Consider the following 20,159-nt stretch of genomic DNA (forward strand, 5'->3'; position numbering starts at 1 on the left):
TTCACAATTAAGAAACTAAAACTAAAAAATATGGACACAAAAAAAGGTTAATCTATCAAAATAGTTTATGAATTCACTGTTTGAGTAATAATAATTAATAACTGCAGCTGTAATGTGAAACATGGTTTTAGCCATGCACCTGTGTTTAAGTGGGCCTGCCCACTTGGGCATTCTAATATTCATGTTGCACATGACTTGAAGTGTACTGAAGAAGAGTGGCCCTCATTTGTGAGTCTGATTTTACTGTGGTTTCTAAACAGGGTTTTAAATTTAGCTCCTTTTAATACTGGGTTTTAAGCTTTGCAAACAATCAAGAGAACTCACGCTCTGAAAAATTAACTATCATTCTGGCTTGTGAATTATGCAATGTCCCCTTAATCATATCCCAAATATTTAGATGAGTTTATTGAATTCATTTCAGAAGTGGTCAGTCATACTGACAGGATCTTTATGTTTGTGACTTCAAATGCTTAATAATCTTAGCAAGCTCTCAAAGCCTCTGTGCAGAGCTTTCCAGCCTTGTTGGAAACATTTGGCTTTACTCAGTTTATACAGGGCCTCACTCCTAGTGGTGGAAACACTCTTGACCTTATCCTCGCTCAAGGAATTGAGGAGTCAAATGTCATTTTGCCCCTTACAAGTGCTTTGTCGATCATCTTAAATAGATGTGTAGCATCTGTAAATTTCCTGTGATGGCTGATGCAATTATATCAACAGGGTTGGGAGAGTTACTTTAAAAATGTATTCCACATTGTAGTTACCTGCTGAAAAAATGTAGTCAGTAACGTAATCCAAGTACCAGAATATTAAAGTAATGTAATTTGATTACTTTCAATTACTTCTGGATTACTCCAATATCAAATATGCTAATACAGAAACTAAATATAAATAGTGTTGACCACATAGTACAGTTTATTAAACAAAAATAAAACTGTTTCTTTTACATGGCGTGCTCTGTTTTACTTCACATTATGAATTAAGAGCATCCACAATATAATTTTAAACACACCCAGTGTTCACCTGCTAAATTTTCAACAAAAAAATGCCAAACAAATGAAGGATAAAACTCAGGCGGTGTGCGTATGAATTTGTAATTAAAAGTGGCTTGCAGAACAATATACAAAACAAAAAAAAAAGTCTGCTACATGTTCATTAAACATAAATTATCTTACTTTAGTCTTTCACATAGCATTCGCACCATGTTTAACATATCAGTCCACTTATGTTGTGTGGGCCGCTGAAGAGGAGGTACTGCTGGCCCACCACCACCAGAGGGCGCCCCGCCTGGAGTGCGGGGCTCCAGGCACCAAGGGCGCTGCCGCCTCACAGGAGCAGCCCAGGTGACAGCCGTCACCCATCACCTGAAACAGCTGACATCATCAGCTGAGGGGTATATCAGCTGGACGGCATCTCCATCTCATTGCCGAGATATCGTTCTACCAGGAAGGTAACGCACTCAGCCAGTCATCTCATTTCTGAGGAATAACCTTTTTGCTTGTGCTTAAGACAGCTGAAGACTGAACTAGATTCATATCGGATAAGTACCCTACACTGCAGTATTGTTTGTGACTAGAGGTGGAGGTGGGTTTCCACCCTACGTGTTGCTGGTGCAAGCCGCACCCACATCTGACTGTTTCGTTCCTCGCCAGCAGTACCGGATCCGACGAGCAGAGGCAGTGGCCACCTGGGAGTTCGGGACTTGGCGGCTCCAGTATTCCCGGGGTTCGGTGGGCAGAGGAAATCAGGTGGTTTCGGTTCGACTCGGACGGACGTCTCCTATCGTTGAGCCTGCCCACACGACACCAGTGGAATTGGTTTATTTTTACAATTGTGATCTGTTGTGTTTGTTGTGCGAATTCACAACAGTAAAACCTTGTTAGTTGACTTCTTCATTGTCCGTCATTTGCGCCCCCTGTTGTGGGTCCATGTTCCTCACTTTCCCCACCAACACTTATTGAACTTTCAAAATAAGAACAAAAGCATAATGAAAACCATTAAGTAAATACTGTCAGTAAGGAGGCGTGATCGCCATTTTAATTCCGGGCAAGTTAGTGATTTACATACATAGAAGTTCAAGAAACAGGTGGAATATGCCAGAAAGCTGCGCATGTTGGCAAAGCCACAAACGGAGGATCAAGGGAGACAATATTTCCTTCCATAAGTAAGTGGTTTTGGTTCTTCTTGTCACTTTGTCCGTGATATGTGGATGATAAACAGCTGATGTTTCCTGCCGTACCTGTGTCGCCCGATGACACGGACCATTAACTCTTCACTTATGTCTAGTTGATATTTTCCACTGCTAGACCAATGTCTAGTTAAAATACTTGTCATTAGTGATCAAAATTTTTCGACAAGACTGGGGATTTTTTTTTATTTGCACCTTAAAATAATGAGATTATAACTTTCAACACCAATATTTGGGAACGTGTGTGTGTCTGAGTAAGTTTAATACTTTCCTGACATAATTTAATGTAATTTAATTTTACTTGCTCGATATCCAGGGTCAAATGGCATTTAACACGTATTTTGCGAGCATTTTTCTGAGTGGTTCAGTCGCGAATTCTTCATCAATATTTGCCGGTTAGGAGACGTCATGTCGCTGTCCATGAAGGGATGTTTTCGTTTCCAAGAAAGAAATATATTATATACAGATATTATAAATGCCTTAAAATTGTAATCCTGCGAACTAATCCCCATTTTTACTAATATACCTGTAATCTGAATACGTCTTCTTTCTGTAACTAGTGGAATACAGTTACCTTTTTGTATCCTAATTACGTAATGCTGTTACATGTATTCCGTTACTCCCCAAGCCTGTGTATCAAGTATTCAACATTAAGCTCTTATTTTTAAATGAACTAAGCATTAGACTGCCTGAGATTTTAGATTCTGCAAATGCACAAAATAAGTGTAGCATCTGTGAATGTTTTTTCGTTGGACAGCCTCGCTCATTACACTGGTCAACACGATTTTCTTGTATGGAGTTTTCAGTGGATTTTGGGTAATTTGGGGTGCTGAATCTCAATCTGGTGTTAGTTTTTGCCAATCACACCACGTTTTTAAGCTATGAAAACATTTCTCATATCAAGCATTGAAGAAAAAGCTGCAATCTCACACACCTCTTCTGCGCCATAAATGACATTACAGCTCTTGTTAACCTTTCGCGAACCTGGTTTTAATCCTATGCTTTTGAAGCTGCTTTGTGTATAAATGTGGTGTCAAACTCCTCAGTGATTGAGCAACTTTTGCATAATCCATCAAGAAGGAGCATGCAGACTGCAAAAAATGTGATGTGATAAAGGAAATCTGAGCTCAGATTCAGCACCCCCCAAATTACCCTAAATAAGTTCTCAAAATCCATGCAAGTAAAAAAATTTGTTGACCAGTGTTATCTTAATGCTGCACTTTTTGCTGTTTTGGATGCTATTGCACCAGTCAGAAAGACAATCTGATGTGCAAAAACATACTCTGAGAATTACTGAAGACTTACGAGCAACTAGACATACTGTATTTCCTTGATTAAATGTCTGACCTTGAACAAGCTCAATCTCAAGAACAGGGGCCTGCCTCATTTAACAGCCGGGTCAAAACTTCATCTGACAAAAATAAATGCGTGCCTTAAATAAGCGCCAGGCATTATGTGCATTAAAACGGATTACATTTGGTCGAATCACTCTTTTTTCTAAGTCCGCTATGGAGTGGTACCTTAAAATCTAAAGCCTGATTTATTCTACAACTCTGTAACTCCATGGCCACGTAATGACGTCAATGTGGGCATGATCCTTTCCAAGTTCTTGCATTGTTCATCGCATTGGTGGGTGTTATAATGCACTTAGTGCCGAAATAGTAAGTTGTAAGAAAAAGGCAGGACTTTCTGACTGCACCGCCACATGTTCCTGTATAGTCTATGGTTCCTGGTCATTTCCCCCCTTTTTCTGGACCAATTTGTACCTCAACGAGCTCCACGTCTTCATACAATCATCAACCTCCAAACCAATATTACCAGTACATGCAATTTCCCTCCATGAATTGCTGACCTAACCTTGTGTTCACCACGCCCAAGGATATGTGTGAAACTTAACACCATATTACAGTGCAGGCAGCAGCGTTTGTTAATAACCACCGGCCTTGACAAAAGGCCGGCCTCATTTAGGCACAGGATCTGAGCATGGCTTAAAAAAATAAATGCCCGGGCCATTAATCAAGGAAATACGGTAAATGTAGAAGTTTGGAGCGAAGATGGCATGGTTCAAAGTTAGGAGACTTCCATACACGGTATGAGTATTGGTTGATTATAGGCATGCTTTGTCAGCGGCAAAACATGTTATTATTCGTATCTAAACATAGTCAAAATCCAAGATTTGTCTTCAATACTGTGGAAAAGCTTACTTGCAGTCAGCCATACTACACATTTTGTTCAAATGTTACAGCACAATTTTTTTTTTTAACACTATTCAGGACAGAAGTATTCAGTCACAATCAAAAAGTACTATTTCCACAAAGTAAATTTGACATGAAACCAATTCTGTATTTGTCACATCTCTCATGAGATGTATGAAATTTAAGATGGTTAAGAACGCAAGTCAACCATTTGTTTTCTTGATCTGCTGCCAAACTATGATTTAATATACTTTCAAAACCAAAACAAAAATAACCCTTCTTCTTTGGAAATTATTGGCAGCTTGCAAACCAACACGGTGCATTACCGCCTCCAACTGTTTGGGCGTGGAACTGAAATTAACTGAATGAATGGATTCTGGCGTATGTTGTCAAAAATAACACGCAAACGTTCACCGTGCGAGTAAAAACCTGGAAATTTCCATTTCTGGAAAACATTCATTTCTGGCTTGTTTCAAGTGCGGACAGTTCCCAGTTCAAACCCCAACCATGTCCATTCACCAATATGGAGTTGCATCAGGAAAGGCATCTGGTTAAAACTTGTGCTAAATCCCACCTTGGATCTGCTGTGGCAACTGAGTGAAAACAAGGGAGACGCTGAAGGATATATTTCTACCTTACATTCATTCATTCATTCATCTTCTACCGCTTAGTCCAATTAAGGGTCACGGGGGGCCGGAGCCTATCCCAGCAGTCATAGAGTGCGAGGCGGGGTACACGAAGGACAGGACGCCAGTCTGTCGCAGGGCCACAAATAGACAAACAAACACAGACCCACCCACACACACACCCCTACGGACAATGTTAAGATTCCAATCCACCTAACCCGCATGTCTTTGGATGTGGGAGGAAACCGGAGTACCCGGAGGAAACCCAGGCAAACATGGGGAGAACATGCAAACTCCACACAGAAAGGCCATGGGAATTGAACCCACGACCTTCTCGCTGTGAGGCAACAGTGCTAACCATTAAGCCACCGTGCTGCCCCTTTGTACCTTACACTTTTGTTCAAAAATATTTGAACCACTACAGTCAAGAGTTCAAGGCTCATCATTCTACAGAAATTGGGCTCATTAAAGTCTTAAATGTAAATCATTTTTGGCAGAGGTGGTTGGTCACTAGAGGATGGGGCTCCATCAAAACACTGAGAAAAGATAAAATACTACAACATAATTAACAAATAAGTATGGTTTGCTCAGAGTCAGGGTATGTCAGTTTCCATTTAAATGCGTTCCAACACTTCATGTCAGTGTTTTCATTTCATTTCAATTAGTGATGATAAAACCCACTTCCTGGTTGAGTCCCCAGTCATATGAGAGTCTCTGGAAGGTTGTTAACTTTTCACAATCATGTCACCTCTGGCAGATAATTTGAGAATAAACTTTCCCTCGGAGAGGCGGCTCTGTGGGTCACACCCCAGCAGGCATCATATTTCATGTTTTTGTTTTGTTTTTTTTATTTGTTTGTTTTTTTTTTAATGTAGGTTTTACTGGACAAATTACTCAAGCCCAGTGCAGAACTTTCACTCACACTTGCTCTGGCTGTAATTCTTGCAAAATCAGGTAAACCAATGACCACCAGAGCCTTTGTTTTCCAAGTCCAACTTCAAGCTACCGTATTTTCTGCACCATAAGGCGCACCGGATTATAAAGCGCGCCCTCAATTAGCAGGTACTTAACCCTTACAAAAGGCGCACCGGATTATAAGGCGCAGCCTCAATTAGCAGGTACTTAACCCTTACAAAAGGAGCACGCTAAAACATATAGTCTACAAAAAAAACAAAAAAAGGTCATGAAGCAAAACGGTGAGTTTATTTGAACTTTTTAACAACTTTGAACTACCAGTATTTAACAATATGGTACTCACATTATTTTTATTATGTTTCTGTCACAAATCCATCAAAGTCTTCATCTTCTGTGTCTGAACTGAACAGCTGGGCAATTTCACCATCAGACACGCCAGGTTCCCGTTCATCTTCCCTCTCATCATCGCTATCGTTTTTGCCTTCAGCCGAATGGTGACTGTAGAGCCGCTCCTCCCGGCTGTTCTTTGTTCAATGACCCATTGCTCGAGTTGGTCTTCTAGCCACCTCGCTTTGTTTCTGCGGAAACTCTGGTCTTTTTAACTTGGCGCAGTTCATTTTCTTGTTTCCTCTCGCAGCTGCTCTGTTCCCATGAACAACCGCGTAACTGATAGCCTGCAGTTTGAATTGTGCCTCGTAAGCATGTCTCTTCGCTGGCGCCATTTTTGGGGGTCCTTAGACAAACGTTTTGCAGGATACCTGTAGTATACGGTAACTACCGGAGGAGTGGCGGAGGTAAGTGTACGTACCACGGACTCTTCTCTGATTGGTTTATCGCTGGCAGCGTACGTACTTTATGTATTACGTCCCTGTGTCAGCGGGAAATGGTCCGATATTCCGACGGTCAAAGACAACGTCGGTCTTTTTTTTTACAGATTTTGGAATTCAGTGCGCACATAAGGTGCACCGGATTATAGGGCGCACGGCCGATTTTTGTGAAAATTTAAGGCTTTTAGGTGCGCCTTATGGTGCGGAAAATACGGTACTTTTGTCTTATTTAGTCTGGGGTGCTTTGCAATTATTAGACATCACATAATTTAAAGCAAAGATGGGCATGAAGCACTCTTTGCAATCTTAAAGTGCAATTTGAAGATTTGACATGAAACGTTTTGCTAGCTGAATTCAAAACAAGAACCCAAATGTGGACTAGCTAAACTGAAATCCTGCGTTACTGATTGATAATGTTAGATATCAAGGTAAGACGTCACATAATTCAAAGACTGCAGCCTGGAGACGCTGATTCATGCATTTATCTCCTCAAGAATTAATTACTGTAATGTTTTGTTTTCTGGCCTGTCAAAGTAGCATCAGAAGTCCTCAAATGGGGCAAAACACAGTTATTTCATTCATTTTCTATACCTGCTTACTCTAATCAAGGGTCACGGGGGGCTGGAGCCTATACCAGCAGTTAATGGAACAACTTTCCTGCTGAAATTATTTCATCAAACTCCTTTGAATCTTTTAAAGCTAGACTTGGAAAAAAAAATCCACAATTTACAACTAACTGTGTTCATGTTTCCACTGATGTGATTTGCATGTCAACACATCCAGGAATTTTGTTAGTTCCCGCTTCAGCCACCAAGGGGTTGGCAGGCACTTTGAGGTATTAACAACACATTGCACAACAGTGGCATCACAATGTCACAATGGCATTACAATCAACTCCCACCACAGGTGAGGGCCAGATATGACCACACACCTGATATCCGTAATCCAAACAAATTCATGTAACAGCTGTCAACCTGTACCGACATTTGAGCATTATTCCTGTTTTGTCCATGCCATTTCACTACTGCTGACACTCTGTGTAATGTAGTTCAGTGGCTGTTTATGTACCTACCAGTGGCAGCTCCTGAAGTTACCACATGGCACATCATCGGTGATGTCAGTGCAGACAGACCTGTTGCTCTGGACACTGTGCGGTATGGCCACATAATGTAACTTTTACTTATCTTTTATGTTAAGTATTCTGCATATTACCAATTATGTTGTTTTAAACCTGTCTTTATGATTGATTTTTATCATTTCCTACTGTTTTCATCGTATTCAAATTTCACAAAACTGACAAAATTAAATTTTTTACTGAAATCCAAGCATTACAAAGTAGGTTTATTTATAAAGCATGCTGCAAAAATTACAGCTCATTTTAATGGAGAGAACATATCTACCTGGAGGGAATTCCATGACAAATATTTTATTTTCTTGTTAACGTCTGCAAGAGGAAGCATGTTAGTGCATGTATGAAGTTTAAAAATTATTGCAAGTTATCTTTGACCTTGTATGATGCATGTACACAAGGTGTGCACCAACATCCCTAAGATGTCTTGTAAATCACTTCAGAGGTATTATTTGGCTACAAAAACAGCGTTTTTAGATTTAGAAGTGTTTATCTGTCTCTAACTTTTACAAAATACATGATAAACATATTAGATTTATACAGAAATAAGCTGTTTCTGACCATTTTCACCATGTTGGATTATTTTGTTCAAGAGAGCAGCCAGTTGATGTTATCATACATCTGTACTCTGATTGGCTGTCACCATGTGTTTCCCAGCATCCCTCATGCAAGTTGGGGGATGCCCCCATGTGATCTATAATGCAGTTATGGTCACTATCACAGACTGTATGAGTCACTACTTAAGCAGCTCAAGGCCGTCTGTTCGTTTGAAATTTTCCCCTTCAGGGGAACTATTTGTTATTTTGTTTTCTATACAAAGTCAATTTTGATCATATTGGCAACGTCATATTATGAATAACCTATTAAAAGCAAATAAATAAAATTATACTGGTGCCAAAGAAAATTCTTTTTATGACTTAAATCTTTAAAAAAAAAACCAAAGGCAATACACATTTAATGCTGTAAAAGCACTTTGCTCCTATTGGGCAGCACAGTCTTGTATGACGGCGGGTGCTAAAGGGGTAAAATATGACGTAATTTCTCTACTTCCGGGGACAGAAGCACAGCACTTTCTCTGAGTTTTTGGGCAAATTACACGCGAACAAAGTGAAAATGCAAAGAGCAAGTGATGATGCAGTGGAAAATGGACAAATGTTACGGTTTATTTATGACCCGGTGTCGCTGACCGAACAGTCCCTCCTAAAAATCGGTCTGCCCTGCCTTCACTGCGCATGCGTCATCAGCTGCGGTTTATGGATTACAGGGGTTTTCAAAGTGTGGGACAGTGAGCCCCCCTCAGAGAATAAATGAACAGCTGTGCTCACCCCCCCCCCCCCCCGCCCCCACTGACACACATACACACAATTTCAACATCTTCGTGTGTTTCTTTTTATTCTTTTACACATCTTAAAACACATTTTAAAAGTATTTATGCATTTTAAGGAACTGTCTATGCATTTACACATTTACAGCCTTTGTAAACAATTTAAACATGTTTTTAAATAACTTTCTATTCTTTTACACATTTTACACCCTTTTCAAACATTTTAAACGTGTTTTTTAAGAACTTTCTATTCTTCTATTTTTACATTATATAACATTTAAACATCTCTGTGTTTTTAGTATCTTTGGCATAACTAACACATTTTAACATAAATAATATTAATTCAACTTCAGGGATGGGTACTGATAAGATTTTATCTATGTCATTATCAATTCCGCTTATCAATCCAATTCCTTATTGATTCCCTTATCAATACCTCCTGTGAAATTTCTGTGTACTAAAAGTAGGCTTTACAGGTTTTCTATGTCAACAACATTTTATTGAGTCTTAAAGTAAATAAATATGAAATTGGTCACTGGATCCTAGATCTCTGCACATAAATAAAAATAACAAAATCTGTCATTTTGTCAAAAGCATTTCCTTTCAGACATTAATGGCAGCCGGCTACTCTACAAGTCAACATCAATGTAATTCATAAAGAATGCAGAACATCTCATTTTGGGAGGAAAAAACTTTTTAGTCTGTTGTAGTTTGTTGTCTGTGTTACAGCGTTTGGAAAGAGGTGTCATTTGATTTAAAATGGCAATACGCTTTGAAGTTATTAATTCCGGCCGGACTCTAACTTGACTCTTCAGAGAGCAGCGCAGCGTTTGGCGCTGTGCGAACGGAACAGAGGATGACTCTCGTTTATTTCCTGCAACAAGACAAGAGTCCCAGTTAGTGACTTTAATCTGCACAAAACTGACTAATGATTGTCATTTTTAAATGGCTTTGAGAGGGTTTAAGAAGTGGACTTGCTGCTTCTGAAAAGCAGCGAAGCAATGAACCAACGAAGCAGTGAGCCGGATCACTGCTTTGTTGCATCAAGCTTCAAGAACAGCCGCTGCAGAAGCAGTTGATTACAAACCCACTGCAGAGTCTGTAATCAACGTAAAGAAACGATTACTTTCCCAATAAAATACCTTCAAAAACAACGGCCGCTCTGAAGGACCGATAAGGAAATAGTTAAGCAAAAAGACTATTGATGTCGTGGATTGAATCATTTCATAACTATTTCGAAAAGAACCGGTTCTCAATACCCATCCCTTGTGCTCCCCTGAAGAACTCTGGGGGGGGGGCACCTCACAGTTTGAAAACCACTGATTTAAGAGGTTTTACCTTGTTATCTGATGGTTAATAATCCCATTAATCCATTTGATCGCTTTGGGTGAAGAGACTCAGTCTCAGACGAGCTGCTGAGCTTCGAAATAATGCGTCCACAGTGGAGGCAGGCGGACCGTTCGGGTCTGCGACACCGAAGGTCAAATGTGTCAAGACGGATGTGCAGGTGAGAGAATACAGCTAGTTAGCTGTGTTACACAGCTAGTTAGCCTACACAGCTGGTTAGCTGTGTAGGCTAACATTTACTGACAGGACCGCTCCCATTTGGCTCGTCTTCCCTTGTCCACTCGGAACCGAAAAAATACTGCACTTTTCGCGACTGCTTCAGTGATTGCAGCCAAAAACAAAACAGTACATAATTTTCCCATTAGACACTGTTTGGAGGAAGAGACTATTTCCCGGGCAGAGTGTGGGAGTGTCAACACAAATCAGTCGGAGGACGGGATTTCAGCACAAACCTTTTTAAACCAGTAAGTCTTCATCCGGCAGGTCTGCTAGGTGACAGTGAACATGCTTTTAAGTTTACCGAACCGGGCTGAATGGTTTGTGCTGAAACTCCCAAACTCCGCCCGGGGATTCTCTGAAGTGTTCGTGCCGGCTGGCCTGTTCCCATATTTGGTCAAATCCCACGATGTCACGTCGAAGTTCAAACGAGACTGCGCTGCCCTATTGCTTTAAAACTATATGTTTTTAATACACTGTTGATATGACTAAAGGGGCTACTGACGGTTTTAGAGTAACCCAGAATCCTTTGCGCACTGGGGAGGGAGGCTTAATAATGGCTCAGTTTAATGCTAACTTTAACATTGAAAATGCCATAGACATGCTAACGCGTTAACATCGGTCCCATTTTTAAGTAAAATACATCTATCTATCAACTGTTTCAGAAGACCATAACAGGTCAGTTTAACATAAAAAAGGTAAATATTACTCAGACATATGCTCTTTAGAGTTTTAGCGGGGAAAAAATAACATAAAGCGAAATAAAACAAAGAACCAACGATCAGATCGAAGCACTGCTTCATTGGTTCAAGGTTCAAAGCAAAGCCACGCTGCAGAAACGCTTGATTACAGACCCGCTGCAGGGTCTGCAAACACTGTAAAGAAATGATCATTTTCCTCACAAACTCCCCCAAAAACAACGGCCACTATGAAGGACTGATAAGGGAATCGTTAATCAAAAAAGCTATTGATGTTGATGGATCGAATCATTTTGTAAGGACACCAGAAAAGAACCGGTTCCCGACACACAACTCTAACAGCAACAGGCTTTTTCTTTATTTTATAAAACTCACATTAAAGACTCACGATTATCTTAGTTAAACACCTAAATACATATTTAGGTTGAACTCACATCCATAACAACACAATCTTGCAAACAAGTTGCGCAAACGCTTGTTTACACTGACAACTAAATCTCGGTCTCCCTAGCGAAAACGTGATTACGTGCGAGAGTTGACACCGTAAAGGTGTCAATTCGGGGTTTTCATGTATCCCATAATCCCTTGCGTGCCAGAGAGTGGCTGCTGTCAAAACAACATAAATATCCACATGATGACAATTGTAAATGAATATTATACTACAAAAATTTTATTTTTTTTATGCTTTTCATCACGTTAATAAAAGACTACATACATGATACCCTGAAAACTTGCTAAAACAAGTATAACAAATAATCCGTGTCTGCTACATTTAATCTGCATGGAATTTAATAAAAGCAAACCAAATTTCAGACATATTATATATATTAGTCTGGAACAAAGAGGACAAACAGTGTGGTAAAAGACAATAATCAAGACGTTAAAGAGCAAACTACACTTTCCCCCAGAACCACATGATCAGGAAGCGAGCGTAGCTCACAGCTGCTCTCATTGAAAATAACGGAGAGACAACCTGTGATTCTCACGTTTACATAAAACAAATGCAATAACAATGTCTATAAACCCAGAGAATATATTCACGAGAGTTTTATGCACAATATAAAAATAGTTTTATGTTGCGATGTTAATGCTGTTGTCTGTGTGCAGCGGTTAAAGTGCAGTGTGATCAGAGTGTCTCAATGCAGTTCTCAATGTTACTGATATCTTGCAGCGCGGCGAACTCTCCGAGGTTTTGCGGGACTTGAAACCTGAAAAGGGCGAACACGCAAAGGTATGCACTCTATGGGGTGCCATGTTGCAATTTGGAGTATTGCTGCTGCTATTCAATGTGATTTATTGCAGGAGAACAAAGAAGTTCCCTTATGTCTGAGATGTTATGGTGTATATTTTAAGGTTTAGTCACATGAATGCATTCTGACTTCACAATCTTTTTTTTCTTCCAAGCTTTCCTATTTGGGTTTGTGCAAAATAAAAATAGTCTGTTAAGACCTGCTTATCTCAAGTAAAACAGACCCTGCCGGCTAAACTCCATTCGTCAGTTGGGGGCAATCTGACATCACCCCCCCCCCCCCCCCCCCCCCCCAAAAAAAAACTGCTTTAAATGGCAGTGGTGGTTTCGTGAGAATGTGAATTTGAAGGTAAAACCAGGGCCTATTCCTGAATGATGCACATTCACGACAAACACTCGCGGATTCATGTGCACGATGTTTACCTCCAGCTTTTGCTTCTGTGACTGACACTACAGCCATTGTTTCAGACTGTCAAACTGCATCAGTGTGGCCGTTACAGAGCCTGAAGACGCGGGCGCCCCGAGTGTCTCTGCGGGCCTCCCTCATTTCAACACCGGTCACGTCATCACATCGTCGCTCAAATGCCAGCCTGCACTCATTTATTCCCTCTCTCCGAAGCAGTTATTCCCAGCGGGTGCCCCAGCATGCAGAATATTGCGAAAGAGCGCATTCATTTGCACAGACAGCAGCGAAAGCGGATGTGGGAGGAAGATATCCCCCCTCCCTCCCTCCCCCTTTAGATGTGTGGGAAAAATCGGCAAATCGTCTGTCAATTTCGATGGAAATGTTCTCATTCTTTGGTTTAACAAAAATCAGAAGAGCGCGTTTTTAAGAAGATAAATGCCGCTGCTTTGCTCCAGACTGGGGCTTTTTGGTGCGCAACCTGCCGCAGTCAATTCATCTTTTCTGCACACTGTGCGCAAAATAAAGCGTCTGCTCTTTACGTGCCAGCTTACCTTCTCTCGCTTTTAGCAATACAGTGTTGGCTACTATGTTCTCCAGCTCCATCAAAGAAAAGATCCTAAATTGCAGAGGTGGTTTGGTTCCACGGGCTCCCGCAGTGTCCGTCAGCGCGTGCGTTTGTGTGTTTTCTTCACTCCTCGTCGCAGCTTTCACTCATATCAAAGTAGTAAGGGACAAAACAGGATGTCATAGATCTGTTTGCAGTGTAACATGGCCATGGTTCTTGTTGTGGGCTGGAAGTGTGGCAGCGCTGCATTTCTACTCCAATTCCCCCAAAACCATTCCATGCGTAATTTGACTGCGGAGCGGCACCGATGCGCAAAATGATCAAGTAACGGCGTCGGTAGCCCGGGTCCTTCTGAGGGTTCTCCAGTACAGCTGTACACCAGGACACCGCCAGCTTCTCGGTTTGGCTGAGTGTGCACCACAGAGAACATCAGTGCGCCCCCCTCCTGTGTAGGTGCGTAATCAAAATGGGCCGGGCCTTCTGGCACTGCTGCGTCAAGCCAGACACGCAACAACACAAACCAGACAAACGTGCTACCAAAATAAAACAAAAGCACCGTTTACCTGCCGCTAACCATTTCCCGTATATATATATATATGTATATATATATATATTATATATATATTATATATATATATATATATATATATATATATATATATATATATATATATATATATATATATATATATATATATATATAAATATATATACGGGAAATATATATATATATATATATATATATATATATATATATATATATATATATATACGAGGGCTGTCAATAAAGTAACGGTCCTTTTTACTTTTTATTTTTTTCAAAAACTATATGAATTTCATTCATATGTTTTTACGTCAGACATGCTTGAACCCTCGTGCGCATGCGTGAGTTTTTCCACGCCTGTCGGTGACGTCATTCGCCTGTGAGCACTCCTTGTGGGAGGAGTCGTCCAGCCCCTCGTCGGAATTCCTTTGTCTGAGAAGTTGCTGAGAGACTGGCGCGTTGTTTGATCAAAATTTTTTCTAAACCTGTGAGACACATCGAAGTGGACACGGTTCGAAAAATTAAGCTGGTTTTCAGTGAAAATTTTAACGGCTGATGAGAGATTTTGAGGTGATTCTGTCGCTTTAAGGACTTCCCTCGGTGCGAGACGTCGCTCAGCGCTCTCAGCCGCCGTCGTCAGCCTGTTTCAAGCTGAAAACCTCCACATTTCAGGCTCTATTGATCCAGGACGTCGTGAGAGAACAGAGAAGTTTCAGAAGAAGTCGGTTTCAGCATTTTATCCGGATATTCAACTGTTAAAGGAGATTTTTTTAATGAAAGACGTGCGGACGGGTCCGCGCGTCGGGACGCAGCCGACGCGGTGCGGCGGCACAGGAAAAACACCTCCGTGTTGATAACCATTTGTAAAATCCAGGCGGCTTTTGATGGCTTTCAGTGGAGTGAGTATATGAGAAATTGTTTAACAGCAGGACATGTTCCAACTTGTCCTTAAGGCTTTCAACAGAGGTGTTTTTCCTGTGGCGGAGCGTCGCGGCGGCTGTGAGCCGACGCGCGGACCCGTCCACACGTCTTTCATTAAAAAAATCTCCTTTAACAGTGGAATATCCGGATAAAATGCTGAAACCGACTTCTTCTGAAACTTCTCTGTTCTCTCACGACGTCCTGGATCAATAGAGCCTGAAATGTGGAGGTTTTCAGCTTGAACAGGCTGACGACGGCGCCTGGGAGCGCTGAGCGACGTCTCGCACCGTGGGAAGTCCTTAAAGCGACAGAATCACCTCAAAATCTCTCATCAGCCGTTAAAATTTTCACAGAAAACCAGCTTAATTTTTCGAACCCTGTCCACTTCGATGTGTCTCACAGGTTTAGAAAAAATTTTGATCAAACAAAGCGCCAGTCTCTCAGCAACTTCTCAGACAAAGGAATTCCAACGAGGGGCTGGACGACTCCTCCCACAAGGAGTGCTCACAGGCGAATGACGTCACCGACAGGCGTGGAAAAACTCACGCATGCGCACGAGGGTTCAAGCATGTCTGACGTAAAAACATATGAATGAAATCCATATAGTTTTTGAAAAAAATAAAAAGGACCGTTGCTTTATTGACAGACCTCGTATATATATATATATATATGTTAATCGTGTAATTTTTAATATTAATGAACTGTCCTTACGTATTTATAAATTGTTTAGGTTATTGTTATCATATACACATAATAATAATAATTATTATTATTATTATTATGTGTGCCATAGTTGTGCCATTGATTTGATACTGGGCGCTGAGTACCCATCCAGCAGGCTGTACAACCTCTCACGTCCGGAACGCGAATCAATGGAGACCTACATCCGGGACTCGTTAGCTGCCGGGCTGATCCGGAACTCCACCTCCCCGATGGGTGCTGGTTTCTTTTTTGTGGGCAAGAAAGACGGCGGACTCTGTCCATGCATTGATTACAGGGGGCTGAACGAGATCACGGTTCGCAACCGATACCCTCTGGCCCTGTTAGATTCAGTGTTCACGCCCCTGCATGGAGCCCAAATTTTCACAAAACTGGATCTTAGGAATGCGTACCACCTGGTTCGGATCTGGAAGGGAGACGAATGGAAGACGGCATTTAACACCCCGTTAGGTCATTTTGAGTACCTGGTCATGCCGTTCGGCCTCACTAACGCCCCCGCAACGTTCCAAGCTTTGGTAAATGATGTCTTGCGGGACTTCCTGCATCGGTTTGTCTTCGTATATCTAGACGATATACTCATCTTTCCCCGGATCCTGAGACTCATGTTACGCATGTACGTCAGGTCCTGCAGTGGTTGTTGGAGAACCGGCTGTTTGTGAAGGGCGAGAAGTGTGAGTTCCACCGTACTTCTTTGTCCTTCCTGGGGTTTATTATCTCCTCCAACTCCGTCACCCCTGATCCAGCCAAGGTTGCAGCGGTGAGAGATTGGCCCCAAAAAACAAACCATAGGAGACTACAGCAGTTCCTCGGTTTTGCTAATTTCTACCGGATGTTCATCAAAGGCTACAGTCAGGTAGTTAGCCCCCTGACAGCCCTGACCTCCACAAAAGTCCCCTTCACCTGGTCGGATCAGTGCGAAGCCACGTTTAGGGAGTTGAAATGCCGGTTTTCGACTGCGCCAGTTCTGGCGCAGCCCGATTCAAAACGGCAGTTTATAGTTGAAGTGGATGCCTCTGACTCAGGGATAGGAGCCGTGCTGTCCCAGAGCGGGGAGTCCGACAAGGTTCTCCACCCATGTGCCTACTTTTCCCGCAGGTTGACTCCGGCTGAAACTATGACGTTGGCAATCGGGAACTTCTTGCGGTGAAGGAGGCTCTGGAGGAGTGGAGGCACCTGTTGGAGGGAGCTTCGGTACCATTCACGGTTTTCACGGACCATCGGAACCTGGAGTACATCCGGACCGCCAAGCGTCTGAATCCCAGGCAAGCCCACTGGTCACTGTTCTTCGGGCGTTTTGACTTTCAGATCACATACCGCCCCTGGACGATGAACCAACGGTCTGACGCCCTGTCCCGGGTGCACGAGGAGGAACTCAGGACCGAGCTGTCAGACCCAACGGAAACCATCATCCCCGAGTCCGCTGTCGTGGCCACCCTTACCTGGGACGTGGAGAAGACCGTCCGGGAGGCCCTGACACGGAACCCGGACCCGGGGACTGGACCCAAGAACAAGATGTACGTCCCACCAGAAGCCAGGGCTGCAGTCCTTGACTTCTGTCACAGTTCTAAACTCTCCTGCCACCCTGGGGTGTGAAGAACCGTGGCAGTGGTCCGGCAGCGCTTCTGGTGGGCGTCTCTGGAAGCCGACGTCCAGGAGTACGTCCAGGCCTGCAACACCTGCGCCAGGGGCAAAGCCGACCATCACAGGACCCAAGGCCTACTCCAGCCTCTGCCCGTGCCTCATCGCCCCTGGTCTCACATCGGCCTGGACTTTGTCATGGGCCTCCCACTGTCCCAGGGCATGAATACCATCCTCACGATAGTGGACCGGTTCTCCAAGGCGGCCCACTTCGTGGCCCTCCTGAAGCTCCCGACGGCCCAGGAGACTGCAGACCTCCTGGTCCACCACGTCGTGCGTCTGCATGGGATTTCATCGGACAACGTCTCAGACCGTGGTCCTCAGTTCTCCTCCCAGGTCTGGAGGAGTTTCTGCAGGGAACTGGGGGCCACCGTAAGTCTCTCGTCCGGGTACCACCCCCATACGAACGGACAGGCAGAGCGGGCAAACCAGGAATTGGAGCAGGCCCTCCGCTGCGTGACCTCTGCGCACCCGACGGCCTGGAGTGACCTTCTGGCCTGGCTCGAGTACGCTCATAATAGCCAAGTTTCATCTGCCACCGGCCTCTCCCCATTTGAAGTATGTTTGGGGTACCAGCCCCCATTGTTTCCGCTTGTGGAGGGAGAGGTCGGGGTGCCCTCGGTCCAGGCCCATCTGAGGAAGTGCCGTCGGGCGTGGCGTACCACCCGCTCTGCCCTGCTCAGAGCCCGGATGAGGGCTAAGGCCCATGCAGACCGCCGGCGTTCCCCGGCCCCTGCATACCAGCCCGGGCAGGAGGTTTGGCTATCCACGAAGGACATCCCCCTGCAGGTGGAATCCCAGAAACTAAAGGACAGGTACATAGGACCATTCACCATACTCAAAGTCCTCAGTCCGGCCGCAGTGAAGCTGGTAGCTTCAGCTTCACTGCGGATACACCCCGTTTTTCATGTGTCCAGACTCAAGCCCTGCCTTGCCTCACCACTGTGTGCCCCTGGACCGGCGCCGCCTCCTGCCCGGATCATCGAAGTGGAGCCCGCGTGGACAGTACGCCGGCTCCTGGACGTCCGTCGAAAGGATCGGGGTTTCCAGTGTCTGGTGGACTGGGAGGGTTATGGACCCGAAGAGCGCTCCTGGGTGAAGAGGAGCTTCATCCTGGACCCGGCCCTCCTGGCCGACTTCTACACCCGTCACCCGGACAAGCCTGGTCATTGAGGGGGGGGTCCTGTTGTGTGGGCCGCTGAAGAGGAGGTACTGCTGGCCCACCACCACCAGATGGCGCCCTGCTTGGAGTGCGGGCTCCAAGCACGAGAGGGCGTCGGAGCCGCCGGGAGTGACAGCTGTCACTTATCAGCACCAGCTGTCACTCATCACCATCACTACAAAGGCTGGACTGCAACTCCACCTCCTCACCGAGAAATCAGCTACCGAACAAGGTAACCTTCTCTGCGGTGATTATTATTGTAACTTAACAGTGGTCTGTGTGCAGCCGTGTTCCTGCGAGGTCTATTAAAGGCTGGATTGGCGGACAGTGAGAGGACGACGGTCTTCGTCTCTCACTCCATCCAGGAAGGAGACCAACAGGAGCGGCACGGGTGACATAGTATCTGGAGGTGGAGGTTCTCCCTCCCGGAGGAACTACTCAGGGAACAATTACTGGGTGTGTCTTCACACACCCACCATTAACTGTTTCTGTTTCTGCCAGCAGTACCTGGTCTGACAGCTGGAGACGGTGGCCACATGGGACCCAGGACTTGGCGGCTCCGGTGTTCTTCAGATCCACTGGCAGTGGAAGCCGTGTGGGATCCGGCTGTTCTCTGGACAGACGTCTTCTATCCTCGAGCCTGCCCACGCGTCACCTTGTGTATGATTGACTGTACTCCTCAACTGCAATTGTCTGTTGTTGTGTGGGCCGCCAGAAGAGGAGGTACTGCTGGCCCACCACCAGAGGGCGCCCTGCCTGAAGTGCGGGCTTCAGGCACGAGAGGGCGCTGCCGCCATGGACACAGCCGGGGGTGACAGCTGTCGCTCATTGCCTCTTGACAGCTGTCACCCATCTACTCAACATCATCTCACTCCATAAAGACCAGACGTCATCTCCACCTCGTTGCCGAGATATCATACTTCATAGGAGGTAATACTCTCAGCCTTTTTGTGAGATTTGTAACTCTGTTATTGTGAGAATTTGCAGGAGAACCGGTCGTTTGTGAGGAGGCTGTGCAAGACGGCGCTCCTTTTCAGCTGAGACCGCTGCAACATATTGAATGAGAGGTGGAGGTGGCATTCCCACCGTTGTTGTTACTGGGTGTACACACACCCACACTTGACTGTCTTTGTTCTTCGCCAGCAGTACCAGATCCGACAGTCGGGGACGGTGATCACCTGGGAATTCGGGACTTGGCGGCTCCAGTATTCACCAGGTTCTGGGGCGGTGGAAATCGTGTGGTTCCGGCTCTTCTCAGGACAGACGTCTTCTATCCTCGAGCCTGCCCACACGTCACCTCTGTGTATTGACTGTTATGATATTCTGTGATTGTCTGTATATTCGTTGTGCACATTCACAACATTAAATTGTTACTTTTTGGCTCATCTATTGACCGTTCATTTGCGCCCCCTGTTGTGGGTCCGTGTCACTACACTTTCCCAACAGTCTGTATTCCGTTGTGCAATTCACAACATTAAATTGTTACTTTTTG

The 20,159-nt window shown here is 44.1% G+C and overlaps 1 protein-coding gene across 1 annotated transcript in view; it reads right to left on the bottom strand.

Annotated features, from left to right (window-relative positions):
* grk5l (G protein-coupled receptor kinase 5 like) overlaps positions 1–14,071 on the bottom strand; it is a 158,258-nt gene extending 144,187 nt beyond the window's left edge. The window contains exon 1 of the mRNA XM_034169880.1: positions 13,669–14,071. Within this exon, the coding sequence (XP_034025771.1) occupies positions 13,669–13,720 (52 nt within the window). The 5' untranslated portion in view covers positions 13,721–14,071. The remainder of the gene's footprint in view (positions 1–13,668) is intronic.
* Positions 14,072–20,159: the final 6,088 nt, after the last annotated feature.

Source organism: Thalassophryne amazonica, chromosome 5, assembly GCF_902500255.1.
Source record: "Thalassophryne amazonica chromosome 5, fThaAma1.1, whole genome shotgun sequence".
Taxonomy (NCBI): Eukaryota; Metazoa; Chordata; class Actinopteri; order Batrachoidiformes; family Batrachoididae; genus Thalassophryne; species Thalassophryne amazonica.